This window comes from Anolis sagrei, chromosome 6, assembly GCF_037176765.1.
Source record: "Anolis sagrei isolate rAnoSag1 chromosome 6, rAnoSag1.mat, whole genome shotgun sequence".
Lineage (NCBI taxonomy): Eukaryota > Metazoa > Chordata > Lepidosauria > Squamata > Dactyloidae > Anolis > Anolis sagrei.
The window spans coordinates 118,388,586-118,415,123 of record NC_090026.1 but is presented as its reverse complement, the minus strand read 5'-3'; the positions used below and the strand labels follow the sequence as shown (position 1 = coordinate 118,415,123).

Sequence of the window (26,538 nt, the reverse complement as noted above, 5' to 3'; positions counted from 1 at the left end):
GAGCCATATAACAAAGTTAAACATTCTCCTCATAGACTAAAATAGGAGGAATGGAAGATTGAGCTGCATGACTTCACCAGTTTGAATTCACATTACATTTTTGATAAAAATTTCAGACATTAATGTTTGCATCATATTTAATTGCTGCTATTTCAAGAGAACCTGGCAATTCCATTTAAGAACTATCTGATGCGATTGATGATTCTCCAGATGAATAATTTTTTTGGAGGCAAAATAATTCTGCACATGGGCCAAGTCATTTAGATTAATGTACCTGATATATACATGGCACTACAATTCTAATCCCACCCCTTGGTTCAAATTGAATGTGCTAACATCTTTATGAGTGTAGCCATATAGCTTAAGTGAAGTATTTACTGAGTAAAGTATGCTTTTAGTTCTGTTGAATTGTTAAACAATCAAGTCAGTGGCCACAAACTAAGATAGGCTTAGGTGCACTTATATAATCTGAAATAAATGGATATACGTACATTTATTTTTAAATGTTTTACAATGTCTAAACTAGATATTTAAATTACACTTATCATAGTCTGCATCACCAGTACATTTAGTACAATGTGAATATTTCTCTAAACTTACAGCTTACCTCATTTTTGTCTGTGGCATCTTCATTCCTTGTTTCTGCATCTGTAGAAACATAAAAAACCCATGCTTTGGAACATAAAACATCATATTTAATACAGACACTGCTTTACTTCCTATAGATTGCGCTCTTTTTATTGTACATTAAACATTAAGATGTTGTAGTCAAAAGACGAAAGTAAAAGCATAGATCAGGTTTGTCACTTTGACTCCAGCTTGCTTTGACAGCTTGCTAATGGAAGATCAATGGAAGCGGTGGTGTAAGAGTGCATTATATTAATTAGTTCAATAGTATGTCCGAGGAATGTTCCTCTGCTTACCAGCACCTTAAAATAATCAATATGATGTCATCTTCTAGTACTGAAAAATGTTTACAGTAATAAATGAGGAAAAGATTTACAGCTGATGCACTTTTAAGGGAAAATTGAGTTATCTGTGTTCTGATTTTTTAAATTTTTAATAAAGACAGAAAATGTGGTTTCCAGGCTACAGTGGCAACACATTAGTAAGCATTGAGATACGGGAGTGTATTCTCAGGTTAGGAACAGGGAAAGTTGGGAGTATGGCACTGTGATGTACTTGGGTTTTAATGCATCTTGGTTAAGTTTACCTCTGTGGCTTTCAGAAAAAGAAGACAAGAGAGCCCTTCAAACTGTATTTCCATTACAGCAACATACAAAGAGAGGGAAGAGAGAGGGAGGAAGGAAGAAACAACCATCTCTTACACTTTTAATGTAAGAGATAGAAATGGAGAGCAATGTGCTGTCTACATGCAGCAAATGAATTTGCATGCACCTTCCTAATCCATGAACAGCAGGTGCTCTGGATTTTAAATTCACTGCTTAGTTGGGATACAGAACATTTTGGAAAGTACAGACTTGTGGGACTTGGAGCACTTCCAGACAGCACCAAATTGCAGTTTTCCACAAGCAGCAAAAAAACCCCAAAAAAACCCAGGACCTGAGAGCAGGTCCGCACACAGACCTGTTGGTCCTGGGATTTCTGCCTGTGACATCCAGACTTGGTCCTTCTTTACAAGATTTTGAAGACTGCAAACTGGCTGCTGTGAGACATCCACCAGAAATATCAGCATTTTTTTTAAAAAAAACTTTAAATGTGCAGGTGTGAATATGTGCATTGTTCATACGAGTTTTGTTCTTGGGTTATACATATCTGTTCCTCATTGTTTTTATCCTGAAAAGATGGCAAAAGTCGACTAGAGGGCAAAAACTTTGTGGAGTCAGATCACGACTTTCAAAGCCAGGACTACACTATTAGTCAGGAACTGACATTTTCAAGTCAGGAACAGAATTTTTCATTATTATTATCATTCAGAGGAAGCACGGCCATCTGTCCAGGCAGGTTTGGTCATGTACTTGTGCCTGGAACAACAGAGTGATGTTCCTGGATTATACATGTCTGTTCCTCATTGCTTTTATCATAACACAAAGGGAAAGTTGATTACATGGCAAAACCTTTGTCTGTGTATCACAAACTTCATTAAATGTGTGGAGGATGAAGTTTCTCTTGCCAGGATAAAGTCTTTGCCCTCTAGTCAACTGTTGCCATGTTTTTAGGATACAACCAATTAGGAACTGACATGTATAACCCAGGAACAAACCAAAATTTTAAATCCCATATTTTCCAAGTGTAGGGACATATCTGCATTTTCAAATATCCGCATTTTCCAGTCAGAATCGGGATATTCCTGCAACTGAAAACTTCACATTTTTAGCGCTTTGTGGCGATTCCTCACATGTTTTCAGGGGTCATTATTGTCCACCCACCGTTTTGAAGCGGGAGCTCCTGAGATAAAGGTACTGTATGGATGGGCCCTAAGAATCATGAATTCTCTCAAAAAGATGAACTCTATGTTTGCCCTATTATAATGGATGCTGAATTATCTGTTTATAATAAATATGTAATTGACACATACTAGGTGGATCCAAATTTAGCCATAACATATTTAAATTCACAAATTTCAAAGAGCCTATTCTTAAGTACAACTCCCCTGAGTCCCTTTGAGGAGAGAGGGCGGGTTATAAATATTATTTTACTGACACAAAACACAGTATGACACAGCAAACAAGATATATATGCTGGATTTTGTATTTAAAAAAACCACAAGTCAAACATTTCCCAAGTGTTTAGGACTGTGTGATATATTTTCAACTGCCTTTTGCAGTTGACAAATCGTGATTTAGTCAATGTTTATTGTTGTCAAATGCCGGCTGAGATCTTTTGGCACGGCACCAAAAAAAAAAATCTCAGCCAACATATATTATTATTATTATTATTATTATTATTATTATTATTGTATTGTCGAAGGCTTTCATGGCCGGAATCACTGGGTTGTTGTAGGTTTTTTCGGGCTATATGGCCATGGGCTATATGGCCTGATATAAAATTATTATTATTATTATTATTATTATTATTATTATTATTATTATCTTCAAAGCACTGTGTAATAATTATGTTGTATTATTACAAGGATGGGCAGCCAAGAGGGTCCAGAAACTGTACGCACACATACACCATTTCCCAATTCCTGGACCTCTGCAGATCAAAGGCACTTCTGCTGGGAAATGTAAAAAGAACCAAAACAGGGTTTTAACCAAAACAAATATTGGGTTATATACACCATCTTTCATGCCAGAAGAACCTTGATAGCTTCTAGAGGATTAATTAACTGTTTGGGTCATGTTTTTAAAGGCTGGCAGTCTTTGGGAGTCTGACAGGGCCCCAAAGGTTGGTCAGATAAAATTAAGGGTCACATATCAGACCACACAGTGCACAATTTCCATGTCCAAAATAGTCTGATTTACTAATCTAACATGAAATCTTATTTAAAATGCCTTCAGATATGACAGCATTGTAAAACTAATAGACTCTGAAACAATTCCTGAGTTAAACAAAGAACCGTGCATATCCCAGAAGCTGGAGTTACTTTTTAAACTATATTTAGAACCTGATATAAAATTAAAATTCTCTATAAATCAAGATTGTAATGGAAATTAGAATGAGCCGATTCTCTATAAAATTAAAATTAGAATAAAAATGGCTGTATAATATGTGCAAGCTCTCAATGTGTACGTCTTCTGAATAAGGGAGATGTGAGTGGTAATTGCAAGAATAGCTCAGAATAATTTTAGACCAAAGGAGCCATTTTTGCACTAGCCTGATTATCTGGAACAAGTTGCAACAGCCTGATAGCCCTCTACCCACTTTACCAACACAACATAATCATGGGAGCAAAGCAGCCTGAAAGGGCCAATGAAATAGACAGGATTAAGGAAGTCGCAGAGTGTGATTCAAAGGCCAAGCAGTGAAGCAGGTGTAAAATATATTTCTCTTCTTTGTAATTGTTTGCAACACTGCTTTTATTGAAAGCCTTTAGAAATTAAAATAAAGGAAAGCTAAATTTTGAGCATAGTACCTTGCATGTGATGACCTTTGTTCATCAATCCCATTTCATAATCATCGTCTTTCCCTTCTGAATCCACACCCTTTTCTGCTCTGTCTCCTTCAAGCTTCCCAGCGGCATTTTTCTTTTCTTCGTCAACATCAACAGCTTGAATAGCATCAGCAATGATATCAGCCATCTCATCCAGCTCCGGCGGGTTCAACTTATCTACATCCACATGATATTTCTTTAGGTCCCTCAAAACGTCTTGAATAAATATTTCTTGGGAAGGGAGAAAAAACTTGATTACTTTAAAAAAGTATAATGCTGTTGCAAGGGAAAGAGAAACAAAGCATCACTCTCAAATGGAGCTAGTTAATTATCTATCACTCCTTATTCAGTGCTAATCTGTATTCAATATATATATTCTAAAAACTACAGTAGTCTTTTCTTATTCAAATGTGTTTACTGAATTGATTCAATTTTTTATTAATTCTTGAGATTATCTTCTTATACAAAACATCAATTAAATCACTTGTCTCAGTAGGCAAATTAAAGACCTCTAGACAACTAGTAGTCTAGGGCCCCTTCCACACAGCTGAATAAAATCACACATTTTCTGCTTTGAACTGGGATATATGGTAGTGTGGACTCAGATAACCCAATGCAAAGCAGATATTGTGTGATTTTCTGCTTTGATATTCTGGGTTATATGGCTGTGTTGAAGGGCACTATGATAAATTGGTGGTAAAATATGTCCTGGGTTAAATTGTCCTACTACATTGTGACACCAGGGCTTCAAAGTGGGCAGCCCCACATTTCTGTCGACTGCAGAATTCTGGGATATGTAGTTCAGGGCAAGCCTTTTGAATTCTCACCTAGAGGTCCTCACCTTCCCAAACTACATTTTTGAGAATACTTTAGGTGGCAGAAATGTGGGGCTGCCTGCTTTAAAGCCCTGGTGTCATAACATGTATAGACTAATAAGGTTCATTTAGGGATGCCTATATTTTCAGGTCAGAAAAGATGCATTCATTTTACCATGCAATATGTATTTCCCCCATCACACATCAACAAGGCAAGGGATCAGACTTACCTGCACTAAAACTATTACAAAAAAGCATTATAATTACATTAATCTAACTTTCAGTGTCATCAATGCAGAGTAAAATGTGAAGACTACACTGTTACTATATATATATATAAGAAGAAGCATTGAAGAACAAAGTGTAGTCTGCTGAAAATAAATAAAGAATAGATATCTCCAGAACTGTTTTTTATATTTGATATCAGCAAAATGAAAACAAAATATAAATTAGCTCTCCCCACTGAATTATTAGCTTATAATATCATTCTCTCTTAATCAAATTGTTTCCCTGAATATAAAATACAATGGAATATTGTGTAATATTTTACTATTTCATCCTCACAAGTGATGCGAAATAATTTACACATTTTTTCTTTCTGATGTGGAGGGAACAGATTATTTCTGTGCTGTACTTGGCAAATATTCACACATTTTGACATGATTCTGTGCAGAAATATACACTTAGGATTTTTTTTGTCTTTTTGCACAAAATATGTTTCTTGATAGCCACAAAACCCAAAAGCTGTTACAAAAACAGTCTTTTGTGTGCAAAATTTCTGGGAGTTTATGCAAAAAAGACAGATCCTGCACCCCCCCCCCCAAAAAAAAACCCCAACTTTTTGTGCAAGATTGCTGGGTTTTGTAACTATTTGGAAGACCTAGGTGACTGTTTAGAATGGGAAAGGTTACACAAAATCACAATTTCCACACAAAGAGGCCAAGTATAATTCTGTGCAGATCAATTTCCCGAAACATTTTAGGATGTGTGATTATTTTGCTAAACTGCATAAAATTCTTGCCACTGCAGATTTTCTTAATTCCTTAGTATTTATAAATATTAAATATTTTAGTACTGAAAATTGCAAATCAGTAATCAATAATTAATAGAATTGACTATGCATCAAGATACAGTATTCATGGGTTGAAATACCATTTAATATCAAAAATGCAGTTTACATTCACTTTATCCCAGTAACACGAGCAACTAAGCACACTTGAAATATTTATATCATTTTTGCTGAAGTTAATACAGTAAACATGTCATCGAATGACCTCAACTGATTGGCTTTTATTTGGTTTATTAATTCATCCATGAGCAATAGTGATCATAGTCTATTTCTAGTCTAACCAAAATCCATTGAGCTAATTTCTAGATTGTGCCCGTTCAAGTTGACCTTCAGATTAGGCTACTGCAGAAGGACAGGTTGAATACCTGTAACTGTAGTTCCTCGAGTAGCCAATTGTGAACTCACACAAATGAATTATCTTCACCTGTATATACATTACTCAGAACTTTCTAGAGCCATTATATAAGGTTTTCTCTGTAAACCTGCACATCCTTAGGTACTTCATCCCCTCACTTCCTGCCAAAACTCTCAGTTCTATCGATTCCAAAGCAGCAACATCCAAGGATTTAAGGAGAAGCAGAAACCAATGGAGGAAGGATCATCACAGGTTGTGTGAGACCAAGAGAATTGTAGCTTATTGCTCATGGCATGAATTGGTACATGTCATTCAGACTGAGAAACCTGGGGCACATCGACACCGATCATTTACTATGAAAGGGCTCCAGATTAGTTATGTGGCAGCCTTGAGCCATGTTAACCAAAGTCACACGATACTCCAAATTCTGACCGAGAATTTGAACTATCCCATGACTTTTGGATGGTTCCAAGACAGAACAGACTGCAATTGTTTTCACTGCCATTATGTGTTTCCCAGGCTCAGGCAACCCTGAGACACGGGACGGCACTTGTCATCCCCTTCTGTTCTTCGTGTCATGGTGGTTTCTGGAAGTGACCGCTTGGCCACCACCTGCAGTGAAGTTGACCAAGGGGATGTCACTGCAGGTGATGACCAATCCTTACCTATTCTACTCCCAGCACACACAACATGCAACTACACAGGTGACTCCAGACAGTTGACTCCAAACTAATGGAACCTGTACTTTTGGTACACTTTTCCTCTACGAATTTAGTTTTAATTCCGGCACTACAGAGTGAGCTGCCCAGCAAAAACCCAGGCTGCTGAAAAATAAGCTCTTAATATATAAGCTCTGCCATTTCACTTTCTCTTATTTCCAATTCATTTTCTTTCCTTTCCCTTTATCAGGCCTTATCTCTCCTGTCTACTTCCCTAGGTTCCATAGTCCCAATCTCAAACAAAATGAAAATAAAGGGTAAGAACTCAAATGAGAGAAAATGAATGGCCAACAGCCCTGCTCCAGAGTTCACTAAAAGACTCTCGGCAGGTCTTTCTGGTTCATTAAATAATGTGAAGATAGAGAAACTGCCTGCCTTCTCTGAAGTGTATTGTTTTTCACTCTGGGCATTCACTAGGATGCTACCCATAAAAAACCCACTTCCTGGAGATAAGCTTCTTGTTAAAGGTGAGTGACATCTCAGGAAAAATACAGAACACTGCTATTATACAACCACTGTCCATGAGAGTCAAAAGGTCAAGAACAACCACAGACCCAAGTGTCAGCAGTTTTGAAAAGTGTGCTAGATTTGATATGTTAGAAGACACATTAACCTCTAGGAACTAGCCTGAATTCATGGCAGCAAGTTAAGGTACTTGGTTGGTGAATAGAGAGGACAAAAATATTTATGTGGCTGAAAATTTAAAATATCCAGTGCCGCTGAACCTGAGCCTACAGAACAAAAGAATAAAGCATTCTGTGCATGTTTACTTAAAGTAAATGCCCAACATAGTATCCAAACATGGTATTTCAGGACACACTATGCCTGTGAAAGACAAGCTATTGAGTTTCTATGCATTTTACAGCACATTGTTCCCTGTAAGTGTAAAGTAGCTTTCTTCTGCAGACCCCTGCTAAGCAAGGTGAAATAGGACAGTGCATGATAATGAAATCAGCATGGGCTTAGTTTGTTCTAGCAGCAGTCCTGTCCCAGAGATGTTCAGTGTCACCTGGACTTGTGTTTACACTAAAATGTACTCTTTGAAACCTATTATCAGGCAGATGCCTCACCATGAAGGCTATTATAGTTCTATGGGCATATATGCATTGGCTTTACCTCTGACTAAATTGCAACACTTCCCAATAGATTTTGTACTTTGAATGGGGGAAAACAACCAGGAGAAGACTGCAAAAAGAAGCACATCAAAACACAGTGTATATTAAATTTCAGGTTGCTACAGAGGATTAAAATGACATCTGCAAGCTATCAATTTGCAAAGGAGTAGCTGTGTTGGTTTGTAAAAACAAAAACAATATAAATCCCCGTGACACTTGTTGTGATGTACCTTCAAGTCACTTCCAGTTTGTGGCTGCTCTAAGGTGAATCTATCACAGGGCTTTCTTGACAAGATTTATTCTGAAGGGGCTTGCCCTTTCCTTCCTTTGACACTGAGAACCCTGGACTCCAGAGTCATAGTTCTATGCTGGTGCCTAAGACTAATACAAGTATTACATGGGCTTCTTGGATTAGAACCCGTTTCATCAGATTTATACAGTGTTCTTCCAAATTCAAACGTATCTATGGTGAACACAGCAGCTTTTCACAGATATCACACGTTTCTGTTATTTCTGTGAATAAATTAATTTCTATGTCAAGGCACTTCCACACAGCATTTATCCCAGGAACATTCGTGATTTAAAAATGTGAATTTTCCCAAGTCCTAATCAATATATATCTCAGAAAGTGCGTGCTTTCTGAGGCAGGTGTCCAGATCTTTCTGGGAGAACACCTGGACACCTAAACCCCCTCCCCACCCACCCCCCAAAGCATCTTTTAAAAGTAAAAGAACTTACCTGACTTCCATTAGAGTGATGCTGGAGCTCTCCTGGTGCATAGGAATGATGTGCCAGGCGACACTTCTGCCCCCCACCCCACCCTCCCGCTCTCCTGACATGTCATTCCTATGCACCAGGAGAGCTCCAGCATCCCTCTAATGGTGGCCAGGTAATTTCTTTTACTTTTAAATTGAGTTTTTTGGGGGGGGGAGTTGGGGAGAGGGTTGGTGTCCTCGCAGTTAACCTGAAAAACTGCAGGACTACTGTCTGGATTGCCCCCTCAAAAGGCCAGAAATTTTGAGGAAGCAGTCCAGACAGCAGAAGTAGTGGGTTTATCCCATGTCTTCCAAGAAAGTGCTGAATAAACCCACTAACAAATTAATTTGTGTGAAACCAGGGCTTTCTTGGTTTGTGGTGAATTAATTCATGTTTGCCTAGGACATTATCTGGACAGCCCCCTTTTAATTGCAAGAACTTCCGCATTAAAGGGGCTGTCTGGAAGCACCCCCAAGCATACAGAAAATCAGTCTCTTTGTTTTTTATATATTATATAATGAAGTGTTGGCCCATAGTTCTATGAAAGAGTTCTAAGGGAAGTGCCAATTTCCCATGGAGAGAAGGACAGAAACATGCATCTTTGATAGTTTTTGATGAACTTGACAAAACTTGTGCATCTGACAAAACTTCCAGTTTAGAACACTACATGAACATTCATACAAAGATTCCTTACCATCTACAGGAGTTAGAGGAACTCTCAAAGCACTCTGAACAGAACCCGATGTTAGTCCAGATCCAGGTCTCCGTAGAAATGGTGGCCACATTTCAAAATCTCCTGCTTTTTCTTTGAACAGTTTTCCATCAAGATGGTCAATCTGAGAAGGCTTCGACCTATAGGAGGATGACTCTTTAGTCCTACTGACAGATGCACCGCCACCAAGATTTTTTGCTTCTACCTTCTGAGTGATGTACGCATGTAATGCTGCCAAAAGAGCCTTTCGGTCAAATTGTTCTTCAGGTTTTAGTGGAAACTTATCCATTTGTGGCTGACCCAGGGTCCTTCCTGGGAAGTTTCCAATATATTTTGAATGAGCAGCTGCAGGGTGGGTTAGAGTTGATGTTTTTCCTTTAGAATTCTGCACCATGTAATTGATAATGTTGTCAGATGGGATATTATCAGTCTAGAAGAAAAAGGCAAGTTCTATTAGAAATATTCTAATATAGTAGTCCTGTCTAAATAGTCAATATGTAAACAGCATAATAATATATAATACTGATGCTTCTGTTTTAACTATATGCTCAGACAGGAAAGCAATTCACATCAGCTTATACCAAGATGGATTTTGCAAATTATAACGACGTATGCTTACTGTTTTGTTTATTTTGGGCGGTTACACTGGGACATTTTGCCAAAATTAATAAGAACATCAGCTCTGGCCTTGTCTTACTCAACTGATGAGTACGCCTGCCCCATTTGGCACAAGTCTGCCCATGCAAAGAAGGTGGATATAGCACTGAATGAATCATGTAGAATAATCACAGGATATCTCAATCCTACATTTGTTGATAGACTCTATAAGCTAACAGGCATCCCCCTCCCCCGATGTTTGACGGGAAGTTGCTAGTAATTGTGAGAGAAATAAGATTGAACACTGCATAAGCCACCCACTGCGTGGCTATCAGCCTCCTCCCAGTAGACTCAAATCAAGGAAAAGTTTCATGACAACCACCACTTCTCTCAATGTTCCCCCAGCAACAGCAAGAACATCCCTCTGGGCAGCTAAACCAGGCAATCCCAAATGGATAGCCCCCCTACGAGGGTCTGCCCTCACAGGCAAACCAAAAATGGGCAACATGGAAGTCCCTGAACAGACTCAGAAGTCGTCTTGGCAAATCAAAAGTCAACCCGGCAAAATGGCACTACCTAGAAGAATCTTCCACCTTATGCGACTGTGGAGCAGAACAAACAACTCAGCATCTATATGCTTGCCCACAATGCACAGTCTCATGCACAGAGGAAGAACTGTTTAAAGGTACAGACAATGTGTTCGCTGTTGCCCATTTTGGTCTAAAATTATTTAGACACTTATTTGCCCTCTATTCAGTTTTATACTTGTTTATTTATCCAATGCTTTTGACAAGAAATAAATAAACTGGGACATCATTCATCTGATTCTCTCCCGAGTTCCTTCTGGGAGAGAGAGCAGGTTATAAATAAAGTAATATTATTATTATTATTATTATTCTGACATAAAACTACAGTATGTCACAGAAAACGAGATCTATATGCTGGATTTCATATCAGTAAAAAATTAATAATAATAATAATTATTATTATTATTATTATTACTATATTTTCCATATACTGTCTATGCAAGGGCTAAAGTATACTCTTAAAATTATTAAAGACTACAGGCAGTCTCCAAGTTACAAACAAGGTAACTCATGTGTGTGCACGTGCATGCAAGTTTTGGATAGCATAGAGAAGGGCCAACACCCCGTGGTGCTTGATTTGCTGTCTGTGCCCCTTTTCAGAAGATTTCACCTCACTTTCTGTCCCTGTGATAACTGGATTTTGGGGGGGGGGGGGGGAAATGGCTTGTTGTGGAAGCAAGAATTGGTGATAAAAGTTTCAGTGGAGACACATTTTCCCAATGATAACTCTTTTAGGAGTGAATTTTCCTTCCAAGGGGTAGATTTCTTTTGCTTTCTGTTGTCTCACCCCCGTTGTTAACTATTAGTTGTAAGTCTGATGTTTGTAACTCAGGGACTGTCTGTATTCTAAAAAGACAGACAGAATCCAAAGGCCCATAGGATGCCATGAATGGGAGTGTAGCAGTTAATACACCCCTTTAGCCCCATAGGGCCTAAATATACAATGCCTTGTAGCTGAGCTGTAGTAGCAGACATATATTGGGATTGTGGCTCAGCCGGCTGAGTGTCAGCTGCATTACAATCACTCTGACCAAAGGTCATGAGTTCGAAGCCAGCCCGGGTTAGAGTGGGCTTCCAACCAATTGTGTGTAGCCTATTGTCAACCTTTGCAACCCGAAAGACAGTTGCATCTGTCAAGTAGGAAAATTAGGTACCACTTTGTGTGGGGAGGCTAAATTAACTAATTTATGAGGCCATAAAAAAAGACTCCAGCAAAGCACTCCAGCAAAAGCATTCGGGGAATGCGGAAGTACTTCATCAGTGTTGCAGATGGACGATGAAAGTGACAGCTCCCCTAGCAGCCAGAAAAAGTTAAATAGCCTCTGTGTTATGTCTGTATATGTTGTATGTCAAATTGGTATTGAATGTTTGCCATATATGTGTACTCAGTACACATACTGAGTCCCCTGCGGGGTGAGAAGGGCGGAATATAAATACTGTAAATAAATACGGTAAATAAATATTGAGAACTTAGCTATAAGGGGGTCTATAAATGCTAAACATTACAGGTCTATAAACTATGAAAATAATGGGTCATTGATATGACAGTTTAGAGTTGAACATACAAACATTACATGTAACACAGCTCTTGAAACCTAAAAATGAGAGCTGTCATACATCACGGTCCCAAGGCCATCCACAGAGTTCCACATACACAAATTGTTTTTACACTTTTAGTTTCCCCGTCTACCCTGGGGGTTAAGAAATCCTAAAATGAAATTCAACATAAAATGCAAGTTGCTGCTAGAAAGCCCTATCCTTGTAGTGGAAGCACCTCTTATTTAGATGTGTGACATTTTGGGTATCAGTCTGATACTCTAAAAGCACAACCAAATTCAAGCAGCCAACAAAAATGAGAACAAATGTTACAATATACAAATCCTTCTCAGGCCATTTTCAAAAGGAATGCCTGGTTAATCTAGGGCAGATTTCAAATATAGATTTTCACAAAGAGTCTGGATGCTCAAAATATTGGAAGAGCTGCTATTTCCCCAATTCTCTTGTAAACAAACAAGTCCATCAAGAGGAAGAGCAACACAAACACCTCAAGCAGCCTTACATAAATTGGGTACAAGTGTCAATCGCAGCCTAAGCTGGTATCAAGAGAGGATGGGTAGTCTCTCAGCAGCTTGACAGGTCACAGCTCTGGCAGCCGGCAACACTATTTGAAAATTCCTAATTAAAAATGTGGTATCAACAGCAGTAAGCCTGGTTGGAAAGCTTCTAGCAGTCAGTCCAAAGCATAGGAAGAGAAAATGCCTAAAAACAAATGTCGCTAAAAGTTCCAAGATTCAATTGAAAGCTACAATTGGCCACGATTATGGACACTCCCCAGCATCACTCTATATCCTGACATCTTTCTTGGGTGGAAATTCTATCTTTTGGAAAAGTTTTCTCTGTTACACTGAATTCCAACATTAGGGACTTCTCGGTGGTGGCCCCCCTTTCTCTGGAACGCCCTCCATAAGGAGATTAGACTGGCTCCCACATTCATTATTTTTTAGAAAGGAATTAGGCTTTCGAGAATGGCTAACCATAATTTAAGCGAATGGAGGATTTAAATGTGATAAACATTAACTGGTTTTATTGCTTTTATTAAAAAGTGCTAGGAGCCCCTAGTGGCACAATGGGTTAAACCCCTGTGGCAGCAGGACTGAATACTGACAAGTCACAGGTTTGAATCCAGGGAGAGCATGGATAAGCTCCCTCTGTCAGCTCCAGCTCTCCTTGTGAGGACATGGGAAAAGCCTCGCAGAAGGATAGTAAAACATCAAAATATCCGGGCATCTCCTGGGCAATGTACTTGCAGACAGCCAATTCTCTCACACCAGAAGCGACCAGCAGTTTCTCAAGTCGCTCCTGACATGAAAAAACAAACAAAAAACTGCTGTTCTTTAGTATATTACATGTTTAAATCATTACCTAGCTTATTGCTGTAATCAATCAATGATGTCTCTTTGAATTATAACTAATATGTTTATGGTGTTTTACTTATCTCTATGTATTAGGATATGTTCTTATTGTTGTTTTGATTAATTTTTGTAATGTGGTCATGTGTTGACCACATTACATTTCTCTGTTATATGCCACCCCGAGTCCCCTCAGAGAGAGGAGGGGGGATAGAAATAAAACTTCATTATTATTGTATCACTTTGTCAACAGTTACTTTGGTCTGGCATTTAAAATACAGTATTCTTTTTCACTGCAATTATTTTTCACAATGAAATTGAGAAAAGCATTCATAAACATAAATAAAATGTAATTTCATAGGATTTGGCCGTGCTGCACACTTGTCTCCCTGGGCTTGAGTCTCCAAGATGTTCTTAGAGTTGAACTGAAAGCACTGTAGAATTTTAACATTCACAAGAACAATTCAGGATTTCATAATTTCCATGGCACCCATGGACATATCTTAGTTATGAGAATGTAGTATGGCACATTCACAATCTGTTTTTGCTGAAGACGTCAATGATGACTGTAGGTCAGTGGTTCTCAAGCTGTGGGTCTCCGGATGTTTTGGTTTTCAATTCTCAGAAATCTTAACAGCTGGTAAAGTGGCTGGAATTTCTGGGAGTTGAAGGCCAAAATACCAGAAGATCCGCAGGTTGAGAACCACTGCTTTAGGTAGTTCTGGCCCAACTTACCTGTCTGAACATATCTCCCCTTATCACCTTTCCAGGACTTTTAAGATCATCTGGGGAGGCCATGCTCTCGATCTCGCCCTTGTAACAAGCACGACTGGTGGGGACGAGAGACAGGGCCTTCTCAGTGGTGGTCCCTCGGCTATGGAATGCATTCCCTAAGGATATCGGATCAGCCTCCTCCCTTTTAATATTCTGGAGAAAAGTCAAGACTTGGCTTTTTGAGCAAGTGTTTGCAAGTATAGTGTAACTGACATAAGAAAATGGAACAATTAGACGGTGTGATTGGTCAATGTTTTCAGCAAGGAGATGCTAATGATATATTTTTGTTATTGATTTTGCTATGGTTTTATATTATTTTAATGTTTTTAATTGTATTTTATGGTCTTGGTACCAACTGTAAACCACCCCGAGTTGCCTGCGGGCTGAGAGGGACGGTATATAAATATAGTAAATAAATAAATAAATAGTTCAAAAGAACACTATTGACATCTGTTAGGGGTACTTTGACTGTGTTTTCACTGCATGGCAGGGGGTTGGACTAGAAGGCCTATGTGATCTCTTCCAACTCTATGATTCAATGATTCTATGACATTGTCAATTGCATACCCAAAAGGCAAATTCCCAACTTCTGCAGAAGTATAGACTTATTGATCTATTCTATTTAACTGTATGATCTACTATTGTGTGGCGTAAACTTGATTGGTGCCACAGTTAACACCAATATATTAAGTTTTCAGCATATCATGAAGCTATCAGTGACATAGGATAAAAATGGATCTTACAGAATCTGTTCTTGTCTCATATATTTTGTTGTGTTATTTCTGAATCATGGCAACCCTATCACAGAATTTCCTTGGTAGATTTTTTCATAAGAGTTTTGTCCTTGCCTTGCCCTGAAGTTGAGACTATGACTTGCCCAAAGTCACCAAGTGGATATCTATGACTAAGTCTGAGGCCTGGTTACCTAGTCAGCCCTCAAACATTACACCACGCTAGTACTTTTGGTCCATTCTCGACAAATGATAATAGCCCATGTCAGACATGGACCAGGTTTAGCTACTTATAAAGGGAGGTAAATATGTGAGATGAGCAGGCAAATAGGTGAATATGCCATCTATCCCATTTATCACCTCCCAGAACCTTACCTCGGCTAGGTATAGGATACAAATTTTAAAGCAAGTTATTACAGTAAAATATCCCCCAAGGATTAACTGCTCATTAATTAGGGGACACTTCTAATTAATGCCATAAGCAAATACTTAGCAATTACCATACTTAGTCTTTTCATTCCCACATTATCTTCAAAACACTTTATAAATCCCCTGGGATATATGGTAGGCTCATCTTTTATATAAAGGTTAGTATTAAAGGTAAACTGAATTCATCGTCTTGTTAATATCCAGGGCCCAGAAAATTAATTTGAGAAGAATATGGTTTACTGGAGGAATATGTTTTAGAAAAGGTATCCAGATTTTTAATCATGACCCAAGTAATTTTTGAGGCAGAGAAGGAGATGGGTGATATCTGAGACATTGTGTGGTTCAGGACATTGAAATTCAAACCAATATAACAGCCTGAAAAGTCCTATACACATTTACCAAGAAGTACATTTTACTGAAGTCTGTGGGGCTTATTCCTGACCATTACAAGTGTTTTCTATGCAGCCTTCTTGTTATAGACTGGCATTCAAACAGATCCATAGGCATATGCTTAGGATCACTATAAGTTGGAAATGACTTGAACACACACAAAAACAACATAAAGCCTTATCTAAAGAGCATTATTCCCAACACATCTAAAGAGCATTATTCCCTATCAAAAGAGCATTATTCCCAAGTGCCTTTTGGGGGCAAATAAAATACATTTTATTGTTTCTCCCAGCTCTTTTAAATGCACAGCTTCCTGTCACTTGGTCAAAGATCAAGTTGTCTTATGATGTAGGGGCAAACATCTAAGGACTGAGTGAATGTACATATAACATACAGTACTTGGAGATGTGTGTGTGTTTTTCTGCAGTCTGATCTTATATATTTTACTATAAGGTATGAAAAGATAAACATGAGAGTGGGTCTAAAAGTTTTGCCTCCTGTGTCATTAAAACATTATGAATGAACATATAAATAGCAGAAGTTGCTACAGATCATAGCTTGAACTATCCTCTATGCGAAACTACCATTCAGCATAGTCACCATCAGTTTGTACACATTTGTGCCATTGTTTAACCCAGGCATCGAAAACATTTTGGAAAAATTCAGGGTTTTGCCCCATGATTTTAAAGCTGTTTTAATGGCATTCACGGCATTGAATCTGAATCCACGTAGGTTGTCTTTTTGGACCTCTGAAACCATGGACAACCTACATGGTTTCAGATTCAATGACTTAAATGACATTAAAACAGGCTTTAAATAATGCTTTTATGTCACGGGAGGCAAAACTTTTAGACCCAGCCTTGTATATTGCCATTCTCTTACTATGAACTGAATTTTCCAAAGTGAAGTTCACTACCTTTATTAGAACTAATTTCAAAGTTAGTATTTAGCTACTAACAACAGTAGGATGCATTGTCTAGCCACTTAAAATGTCTGAAGGAGAGTTACTGTCTATTATTTTGGATTTCTGTCCACTGCACTTGATCTCTGTTCAGGAAACAATTTGTTCATGGTCACTTGTAGGAGCAACATAGAAATTAGATGTTTAATTAATTTCTTATTAGGATACTACCATGCTTTCCAGAATCACAAAATGATACCACATATGAGTACATGTTCATTTGCTTCTTTTATACTATCCTACCTTCTTATCATGGGATAAAACAACAAAGATGTGAGCAATGCATGAGCTGGAAGGAAGGGCTGCATTGTCTTTCAGGGTTGATATACAGAATCTGTAGATTACAATAGAGCAACTCTAATGAACATGTCTGGGAATCCATAGTGTTTTCATTGAAACTTGGGTTTTGTGATCTTTCACAGTATTTTGATTTTGTGAAAGCAGAAGAATGACACTCAAAGGTTTATAAAGGAACAGCAAAAAAGCTGTATTTCCAGCAATACATGGCTATTTTCAAAATGCACTTCCCTTTTTTCCTTTCAAAATTGCCTTTAAAACCTTTGTATCCCAACTGTGTTAGACGATGTTTCTACTCATGCTTGGAAGAAGGAGGGAGTGATGCGGGATTTTGCCCAAAGGCTTTCCAAAAATTGAAGCAATGAGACCCATTAGCTGACTTGGAAAAATGCACTGCAGAAATATCTGTGAACAACAAAACAACAAGCAAGATTTCTTTTCATTCCAAAAGTGGTTTACATCACCAAACTTGTCTGAGCTTTCTAACCCAACAAATTAATACCCTTCGTATGATTCAAAAGCCTCTATAAGTAAGGCACTTCCTATATGAGGTAAGTGAAGCTTTTGTGTATACAATACATCCCCTGTACCCATGGAATATATGTTCCAAGAGCCTCCGTGGATATCCAAAACTGTGAATAATCCTTTATTTTTACTATATTTAGTCTCAATGCATACCATAGATTGATTTAAGGGAACCTAGAGAGAACCACAAAATCTTCCAGGGTTGGAGGAATTTTTTTGGAGTGTGGGGAGGTGAAACTAGTGGGAACATGTAAGAAATCAGTTAGTGTATGTGTTAACTGTAAAATGCAAGGCACAAAGCTGACTGGTTGGGCTGAGCCCAGGGGGCTAGCTGAGCCTGGGAGTTTGGGCAACAGTTACATTTTCAGGCTTGAGCTGTGCAGGTGCTTGCAGAGACAGTTCTTGCTTCACAAGCTGCTGGAAGGAGATTTTCTACATGGATACCAAAAGACCATTTTGAATCTCTCTAAAAGGACATTGTGCGAGTCAATGTAACTGATCACATCATTGTATATATATATTGTTATGCATTATGAAGAGTAAACTATTTGTTCTTTATTGGCATATTTTCTTTCTCTGGCAAGACAGTGTGTGAACTGATAAAATGTGAATAACGCACGATTTACATTACGCCACAAAACTATGACATCGATTTTGTGGATAAATTGTGGCTTTATTGGAATGATATACCCAAAGGAACAGGGTATAAATACCATGCAGGTGTGGACAATCTACATAGGGACCACCAAACGTAGCATTGCCCAAACACGAATCAAGGAACATGAAAGTTACTGTAACTTTAAAACTAAGAAGCATTGTCATCACCTGCTCTACACATACTGCAGGATCTATCTCAGGCATGGGCCAACTTTGGCCCTCCAGGTGATTTGGACTTCAACTTCTGCAGCTGAGGGGGGAAAGGAAAGGGCCTGAGGCTGCTAGGAATTCTTGGAGTTGAAGTCCAAAACATCTGGAGAGCCAATGTTGGCCCATGCCTGGTCCATCTGCTTACATTTCGTCCACAAAAGCACTGTCTCTGAGGTCAACCAAAAGTAACATAATTAGATTTTTAATCGAGGCATTGCTGCAACAGATTTAATATCTCCTCCTTCTGTAAATTTATAAAAGACTGTGTTCCACCTCAAAAGTAAGAAAAATAAAAGGGAATGGAATTGGGGTAGTAAAGGAAAATTACATATACAGTAAGCATGGCATGGAATGAACCAGCTGGTCTGCTAAAAACTTCACTTGGGTCCTTATATTTTCGCAGAGGAAAAATAGAGAATGAGCTTTTATATTCTGGGCTCTCTGCTATTTGTATCTTATATTTCAACTATTCCCTGAACTATTTTCCTCCAGAAACATAATGCGAAAGCAAGTATATTGAGTGTATGATAATAATATGTTTGAGCACCAATGTGAATTGGAGAATTGAACCTCCACTGTAAAATAGAAGGCAATATCTTGATTCACTTCCACTTTAGAACTTTATAGAATCATAGAGTTGGAAGAGACCTCATGAGCCATCCAGTCCAACCTCCTGCCAAGAAGCAGGAAAATCGCATTCAAAGCTACCCCAACAGATGGCCATTCAGCCTCTGTTTAAAAGCCTCTAAAGAAGGAGCCTCCACCACACTCCGGGGCAGAAAGTCCCACTGCTGAACAGCTCACACAGTTAGGAAGTTCTTCCTCATGTTCAGGTGGAATCTCCTGTCTTGTCATTTGAAGCCATTGTTCCGCAGGAGAAAACAAGCTTGCTCCCTCCTTCCAATGATCTCCCCTCGCATATTGATGCATGGCTATCATGTCTCCTCTCAGCCTTCTCTTCTACAGGCTAAATTATCTTCTTCTTTAAAATGATGGTGGACTCAGTAGTGATCTGGCTAACAGTATTTTAAAAAGCTCTAAAATCAGGACAGTAAATAAAGAACAAAACAAAAAAACAGGGGAATTCCAAATAGGAATAAATCAGGGCCAGATAACACCTCCCAACAAAGAATCCCACCCAGCAGCAATCAGGCAAGTTTTGAAGCTACAAGGTGGCTAACTGAACATTCACGCTTGCCTCAATCAGGCAAGAGTTCTTTCTTGCACCTTGGACATTCCACGGAAATATAAACCTCACTTGACTAGTTTCCAACAGACCTCACAACTTCTGAGGATGCCTGACATCAGGCCCGTAGCCAAGATTTTGATTCGGGGGGAGCTGAGTTTGATTCGGGGAGGGGGCTGAGTCTGAGTGAAAGAGGGTCTACCCTAGCAAACCTTTTGTATCATTACCCCAATACCCCCATGCATATAGGATATATTGAGCATGGTGATCAGATCATGATATGAATAAACATAACAGTTTAAATAATGTACCAGTAAGGCCTTCTCGTGGACCACCATGAGAATTTCAGGGGGGGCTGAAGCCCCTCTAGCCCCCCAAGCCCCCCCCCCCGGCTACATGCCTGCCTGACATACATGTGGGAGAAACGTCAGAAGAGAATGCTTCTGTAACATGGCCATATAGCCCAGAAAGCTCACAGCAACCCAATGATTCCAGCCATGCAAGCCCTCGACAACACCAGATATAAATATATTGTGTTGCTAGTTTTTATTTTTGAAAAATTACACTTAGCTTTAAATCTTGATTTAAAAAAAAAACAACAACACCAAGCCTGTGATATAGCTAATATTAATATATAGGCTATTTTGGGTTTTTTTAACCTGTACATTCATTACAAACAATGTATAAATCGTCATAGCTGTCTCTTTCAAAAGGCGGCTTGGTGGGGGGGGGGGGATGCAGTGTGCTTTTTATGCATGTTTATCCCAGGATTCTTCCTCTTCATTCTTCAGCCGCAACACTTCTGGGTGCTGTCTCCAAGGCAACATATAATGATGTTGGTGAGTGGTGTCATCACGGCACTCTTCCCCACCAAACAGTTCCATTGTATAGATTATTTATGAATTCACATGACATCCACAGCATCACTGAAATACCTCTCGGACAAATTCTCACTTTCCACTATCTTCAAAGAATGACATCCACACACAGTGGCTCACTACTGAAAACCTGAGTTTCAAAAAAGGCTAAGAAAAAAGCACCGGGGGCAAAAGACACCAATAATTAATTCCTAAACATACTTTGTTGTTTCTGCAAGCTCTTTAACTATGGCAGAGATAGCTGTTGTCTTGTTCCATATATTTTGAATGACTACTGGCTTTATACACACCGTTGGTATATTTCATTTTTCAAACATGTTTTTTTAAAAAAAAAACCTCAAATACGTCTTAGAATAGATATCCAGAAATGATAACCAAACCCATATTACTTTTGAGTAATACTCTTAGTATTTTAGGGTAAATTTGAAAATGATTTCTTTCCTTTTTCCCTCATTCAAATTCTTGTACAATATATCTGCTACTCGAATATATCTGCTACTCGAGTGTTTATTCTCCCTTTGAGAATATAAAAATATAAAAAGATCCAACAAACAGTTTTTTAAAAAGTCAAGAGCATTCATCCTTGGAATGTGCATTTCTGGAGACTAGCTGACACAATATACAAAAGCTATGTAAACACTGTGAAGTTTGACTCTTTGAATAAGTCCTATTACCTGGTCCTTAAACAATAGCTATTTACTTTATTATACTCTGTGTCCCTGTTCCTCCCTTCACCCATTTTTACAAATATATATGGCAACTAACTGCCTCTTCTCAGTTCACCACTTCTCATTTACAGCTGTATGATTTTCCTTCCTTCTCACACAAGATTCTCTTATGCTACACTGAATCCTAAATCAGGGTCTGGCAACTGTATTTGTATCAGGGCCATTTTTATTATTTATTTATTTTTTTTGCAAACCTAGCCTTCTAGCCAGTGCCATATACCAGTAGATTTAAGGTTTTTGGAGCTGGAAAAGCAATAACATCAGTTTGTTTTCTGAACCTGTGTGGGGGGCAGTAGGGGTGCGACAAGCAAAACCACTACATTTTGAGATGCTAAAGGGGAGTATTTAAGGGCTAGGAAAAAATCATTAATTTTGAAAGACTACTTTATATATTTTCTTCCAATATGTCTCACCGAAACATGTAAGAATGTGGAAATGATGGAAGACTACTTTGGCTTCAGTCACCGGACGGACAAAGAAGGGTCATCAGACAAAGGAATAAGGTACCCTTCCCGTCTTCCAGAAAAACATAGATGTATTACTGGCTAGAGAACAATCAGTTGCAATGAAGATGTTGTTTACTTCACTTCTATAAAAAATACTTAATTCAAATTCCCAGTTTTTCTGGGACTGGAGACCAGAAGGTAAAGATACTGGACTATGCAGGGGATGAGGTGTTAAAGGGCATTGCTTACTGCAGTGGTTCCCAACCTTTTATTGACCAGAGATCACTCTCCAACATTAGTACCAAAAGGGTTATGAATCAAATCAAATCATTTATTTTGGTTATAGACCAGCACAGGAAATAAAAATCACAGTTTCATATGAACTTGGGATGTTTAGTACATTTAAAATATAAATATAAATACTGAAGCACAATGAGGGTGAGGGAACGGAAGGGGAAATGGGGTAAGAACATACAATGCAAATTATAGAATCAAGGAAGACGATTACTGGATACACAGTTAACTTTTGGGACCAGTCATCTCCTGATGGATTTTGTATGCTGCTTCACAGAACTTTGCAACATTGTAGGTTGTAACTGAATTAGTATTTACAAGTAGCAGAGAGGTATAAAATTGTCCAAATCAGTTTTTGATCAACTTGAGATTTGGTTTCATTATTTGGGGTGCTGATTCAGAAAATTGCATTGGCTAGTCCACATCAGCTCTAGTTTCTGATACAGAACATATGCCATCCAGTAGTTGTCATCTGCTTGCCCAGAGAAAACCATATTTAAGAAGCCTCGGCACTATTAGAGGGTTTCACGAGACCAATCATTCTTGTTGCAACAGTGTAGTAACAGTGAGGCCATGGACCATAATTTAGTTCTTACAGACCACTGGCGGTCCACGGACCACAGGTTGGGAACCACTGGTTTACAGTCTGTTGTATGATGTCTTGAGGATCATTTGGTCCAACAGAAGAATACAATTATTCTACATAATAAAGTAAGTTAATACTATAATACTACTACAATTACAAATCGTAATCAAAGCACGGGAGTTTAAACAGACAGTATTCAGAGCTAAGCAAGAATTTTGCTGGGGAGACCTGATTTTAACCACTGTGGCCAACCTGTTTCCTATGCACAATGCCTTCCTCTGACACTGAGTGGCAGGTGAAGAACACAATGTTAGTAATGTCTTACTAAAGCATTCCCATTTTAAGAGGCTTTTAAATTTTCTTTTCTTTTCTGTATGCCTCAATCAGCAAGATCTAGCAGCACAGTGAAAAGGGGAATGGAAAAGAATTTCCCCCATTTTTTTTTTACCTTAATGGTGGCTTTGTTACCCTTTGTCCTTGAATATAAATTTGGAGTTGCAGATTGGGAGAGAATATCCAGGTAGGTGAGGTATTGCTGAGGAGAATTGGCAAAGTTCACATCCTTTTCCAGGCCTACATTCATGTTGGTTTCAGGACTCTGCTTTGAAGTCCTGTGAGTTAAAATGAGAACAAATGTTACCCATACAATAAATCATGTACTATTTTTTTTAAATCCATCATCATCATATTTAATTTTCAAATTTACAGAGACACACAAGAAACAAATAAAGGTCTTATAGGAAAAGCGTCTTCTATTCAGGCCATCAATCATGTTCACATTTCTTACCTTCCTCTTATCTGGGATTGTGAAATTTTATGAAATTTCTTCCAAAATCCTCATGAACAAAATAGCATTATGGTAAATAAAATGCGAGAGCATTTACCTTCGTAAATCAGACTCTTCGGATAAGAACGTCTCAGGGTGCCAATCATGGGTCTTATGGAGATTTGCGAGCTCATGTGCAATAACATACTGTGTATAGTCATCTTGCCATGTAAAACCTGGAAAATATTAGAAAAAAATACTGTTTTATGGACGTGGCAGTTTAAGAAAACAAAACATCGACGAGAAAACAAGCCAAGATTCTGTATTATAGAAGTAAACATAATGAACAAAAGTTTCAGCTACGGAATGAGTTTTAGTAACTTTCTGCTGGTGCTAAATGAAGATCCACAGAGATTTCTTCTCTTGCAAATCGCTGTGCTAATCAGACCCTTCTAAATACTGTACAATGCAAAAAAATGCCTATGCTTTTAAGATGCTGTCTTCCAAGAAGACTGTGGGTGTTATGATGAGATTTAAAAAGGAGATTATACTTAATGGACTTTTAGTGTGTCTTAGTCACTGAGGAGCTATAAACCAGCCTTACTATTTAATAGGGTTATTTTTGTTTAGTTACAGAGAATAGCTATATGGCAACAAGTAATACAGAAATAAAAGATAAGAAGATTCAAAACTGAATAGCACTGAATTGTAACTTTTCAAAGGTGAGTGGCAATTCTCAGGACTCGCAGCATATTCTAAACAATGTGACCTGATGTTGTTCATTTAGGCTAATTTGTGGACAATGTGTGGCCCTCCAGAAGTTGATAAACTGAAACTCCCAAGAGCCCTAACTAGCATACTTTGTAGTGAAGGACCATGGTACAGTACAAGGAGCAGTCAAATCCCCTATTCAAACAGCTCAACTGGTTGCCAAAAAGTTTCCGGTTCCAATTCAAGGTGCAGGTGATTACCTACAAAGCCCTAAACGGTTCAGGACCTGCCTATCGTTGCAATCGCATTTTCCCCTACGAACCAACACAAGCCCTAAGATCATCTGGGAAGGCGCTTCTCTCACTTCCACCTCCATCTCAAGCGCGGTTGGTGGGGATCAGGGAGAGGGCCTTCTTGGTGGTGGCCCCCGGCTCTGGAACTCTCTTTCTAGGGAGATCAGACTGGCACCAACCCTGTCCACCTTCCGCAAGAACCTAAAAACATGGATGTTCTGCTGTGCCTTTGACTAGGCAGTTCCAAAGAATTAACTCAATGTTACCTAAGTTCCAGCACTTTAGCATGGCCCTCCGCTCTACAATCCTGACATTTTAATGCCCATGAGCATTATCCTCCCAGTCCTGCCTTCTGAATTTTGCACTTTCCCTTAGCTCTGTCTAGGAATTTGCATATACCCAGAGCCATCTAAAATCAGCACTTTTATCATTCTGTATGATACTGTTTTTATGATGTTGTGTTTTATTGTGATATGTTTTTATTTGGTTTTGTTTTGATGCTATCTTATTGGGTTATGTTTTTAACTCTGTGCTCTCTGGGCTTGTCCCTTTATAAGCCGCCCCGAGTCCCGTAGGGGAAATGGAGGCAGGGTATAAAAATAAAGATATTATTATTATTATTATTATTATTATTATTACAGTAGAGTCTCACTTATCCAACATAAACGGGCCAGCAGAATGTTGGATAAGCGGAAATGTTGGATAATAAGAAGGGATTAAGGAAAAGCCTATTAAATGTCAAATTACGTTATGATTTTACAAATTAAGCACCAAAACATCATGTTTTACAACAAATCGACAGAAGAAGCAGTTCAATACATGGTAACATTATGTATTAATTACTGTATTTATGAATTTAGCACCAAAACATCACAAATTATTAAAGCAGCTGTGGATCTGGATGCGTTGGATAATACAGAACATTGGATGAGTGAAGGTTGGATAAACGGGACTCTCCTGTAGTTCAATATAGTAACATCCCCACACCTGGTTTAGGAAAAGGTAAGGGATATTTGGACATGACTAACATTGATCTAGCGAAAACGGTTGAAATGGACTGCAGGTATTAGATCTAGGGACCAATTTGTGTCTTCTTTATACACAAATGTTATGACAATGAGCTTTAAACAAGGGCAAAGTGTTGTTGTGGAAGCAAATTCCGAGCAATTATGCATTAATTACATGCACTACTGATCATATAGTAATTATACTTTGAATAATGATACAATCCCAAGAATAATTGTTGCGTTTATAAATGTTATGATTAACACTTTTAGTTTATATAGCCTCACTACCTTGAAGCTTCTATAATTATTTAGTATCTATATATACCATCATTGCAATTACTGACATTTCGCCTCCCTAACCCCAGCACACAGAGCAAAATATTAATCACTGATACTGTTATCGCTGGGTTAATTTTCTTTGTTCTGTTAATCTGAAGGACACACACATGCGTCCTATGAAAATTGACTTCATGAATGCCACCAGTTTTACTAGCACTAAAATAATGTCTAAATGGTTTGGAGAGATGTCCTATTCTTTCAGATATGTCCGTATGAGCAGAGTACTGTTCTGTACACATCATACAATGGCATTATAAAACATATGGTCATTTCACATGTGCTAGAAACTATGCTTGAATAATGAGTAAAAGTTAAAAGTTTCCCCTTGACATTAAGTCTAGTTGGGTCTGATTCTGGGGTGGTGGTGTTCATCTCCATTTCTATGCTGAAGAGTTGGAGTTGTCCATAGATGCCTCCAAGGTCATGTGGCTGGCATGACTGCATGGAGCGCTGTTACCTTCCCACCAAAGTGGTATCTTTTGATCTAGTCATATTTACATGTTTTCAAACTCCTAGGTTGGCAAAAGCTGGGGCTAACAGCAGGAGCTCACCCCCTCCCCAGATATCAACTGCCGACCTTTCGGTCAGCAAGTTCAATGGTTTAATCCACTGCACCATCAGAGATACCTGAATAATGAG

The 26,538-nt window shown here is 38.5% G+C and overlaps 1 protein-coding gene across 2 annotated transcripts in view; it reads right to left on the bottom strand.

The window, feature by feature from the left end:
- Positions 1 to 26,538, bottom strand: part of PTPRN2 (protein tyrosine phosphatase receptor type N2) — a 686,806-nt gene that overhangs the window by 470,182 nt on the left and 190,086 nt on the right. For both annotated transcript variants that reach the window (XM_067470369.1, XM_060782574.2), the window contains exons 4-8: positions 23,668 to 23,785; positions 23,232 to 23,394; positions 9,581 to 10,028; positions 4,040 to 4,288; positions 608 to 648 (exon numbers count right to left, since the gene is read on the bottom strand). In XM_067470369.1, the coding sequence (XP_067326470.1) occupies positions 608 to 648; positions 4,040 to 4,288; positions 9,581 to 10,028; positions 23,232 to 23,394; positions 23,668 to 23,785 (1,019 nt within the window). The remainder of the gene's footprint in view (positions 1 to 607; positions 649 to 4,039; positions 4,289 to 9,580; positions 10,029 to 23,231; positions 23,395 to 23,667; positions 23,786 to 26,538) is intronic.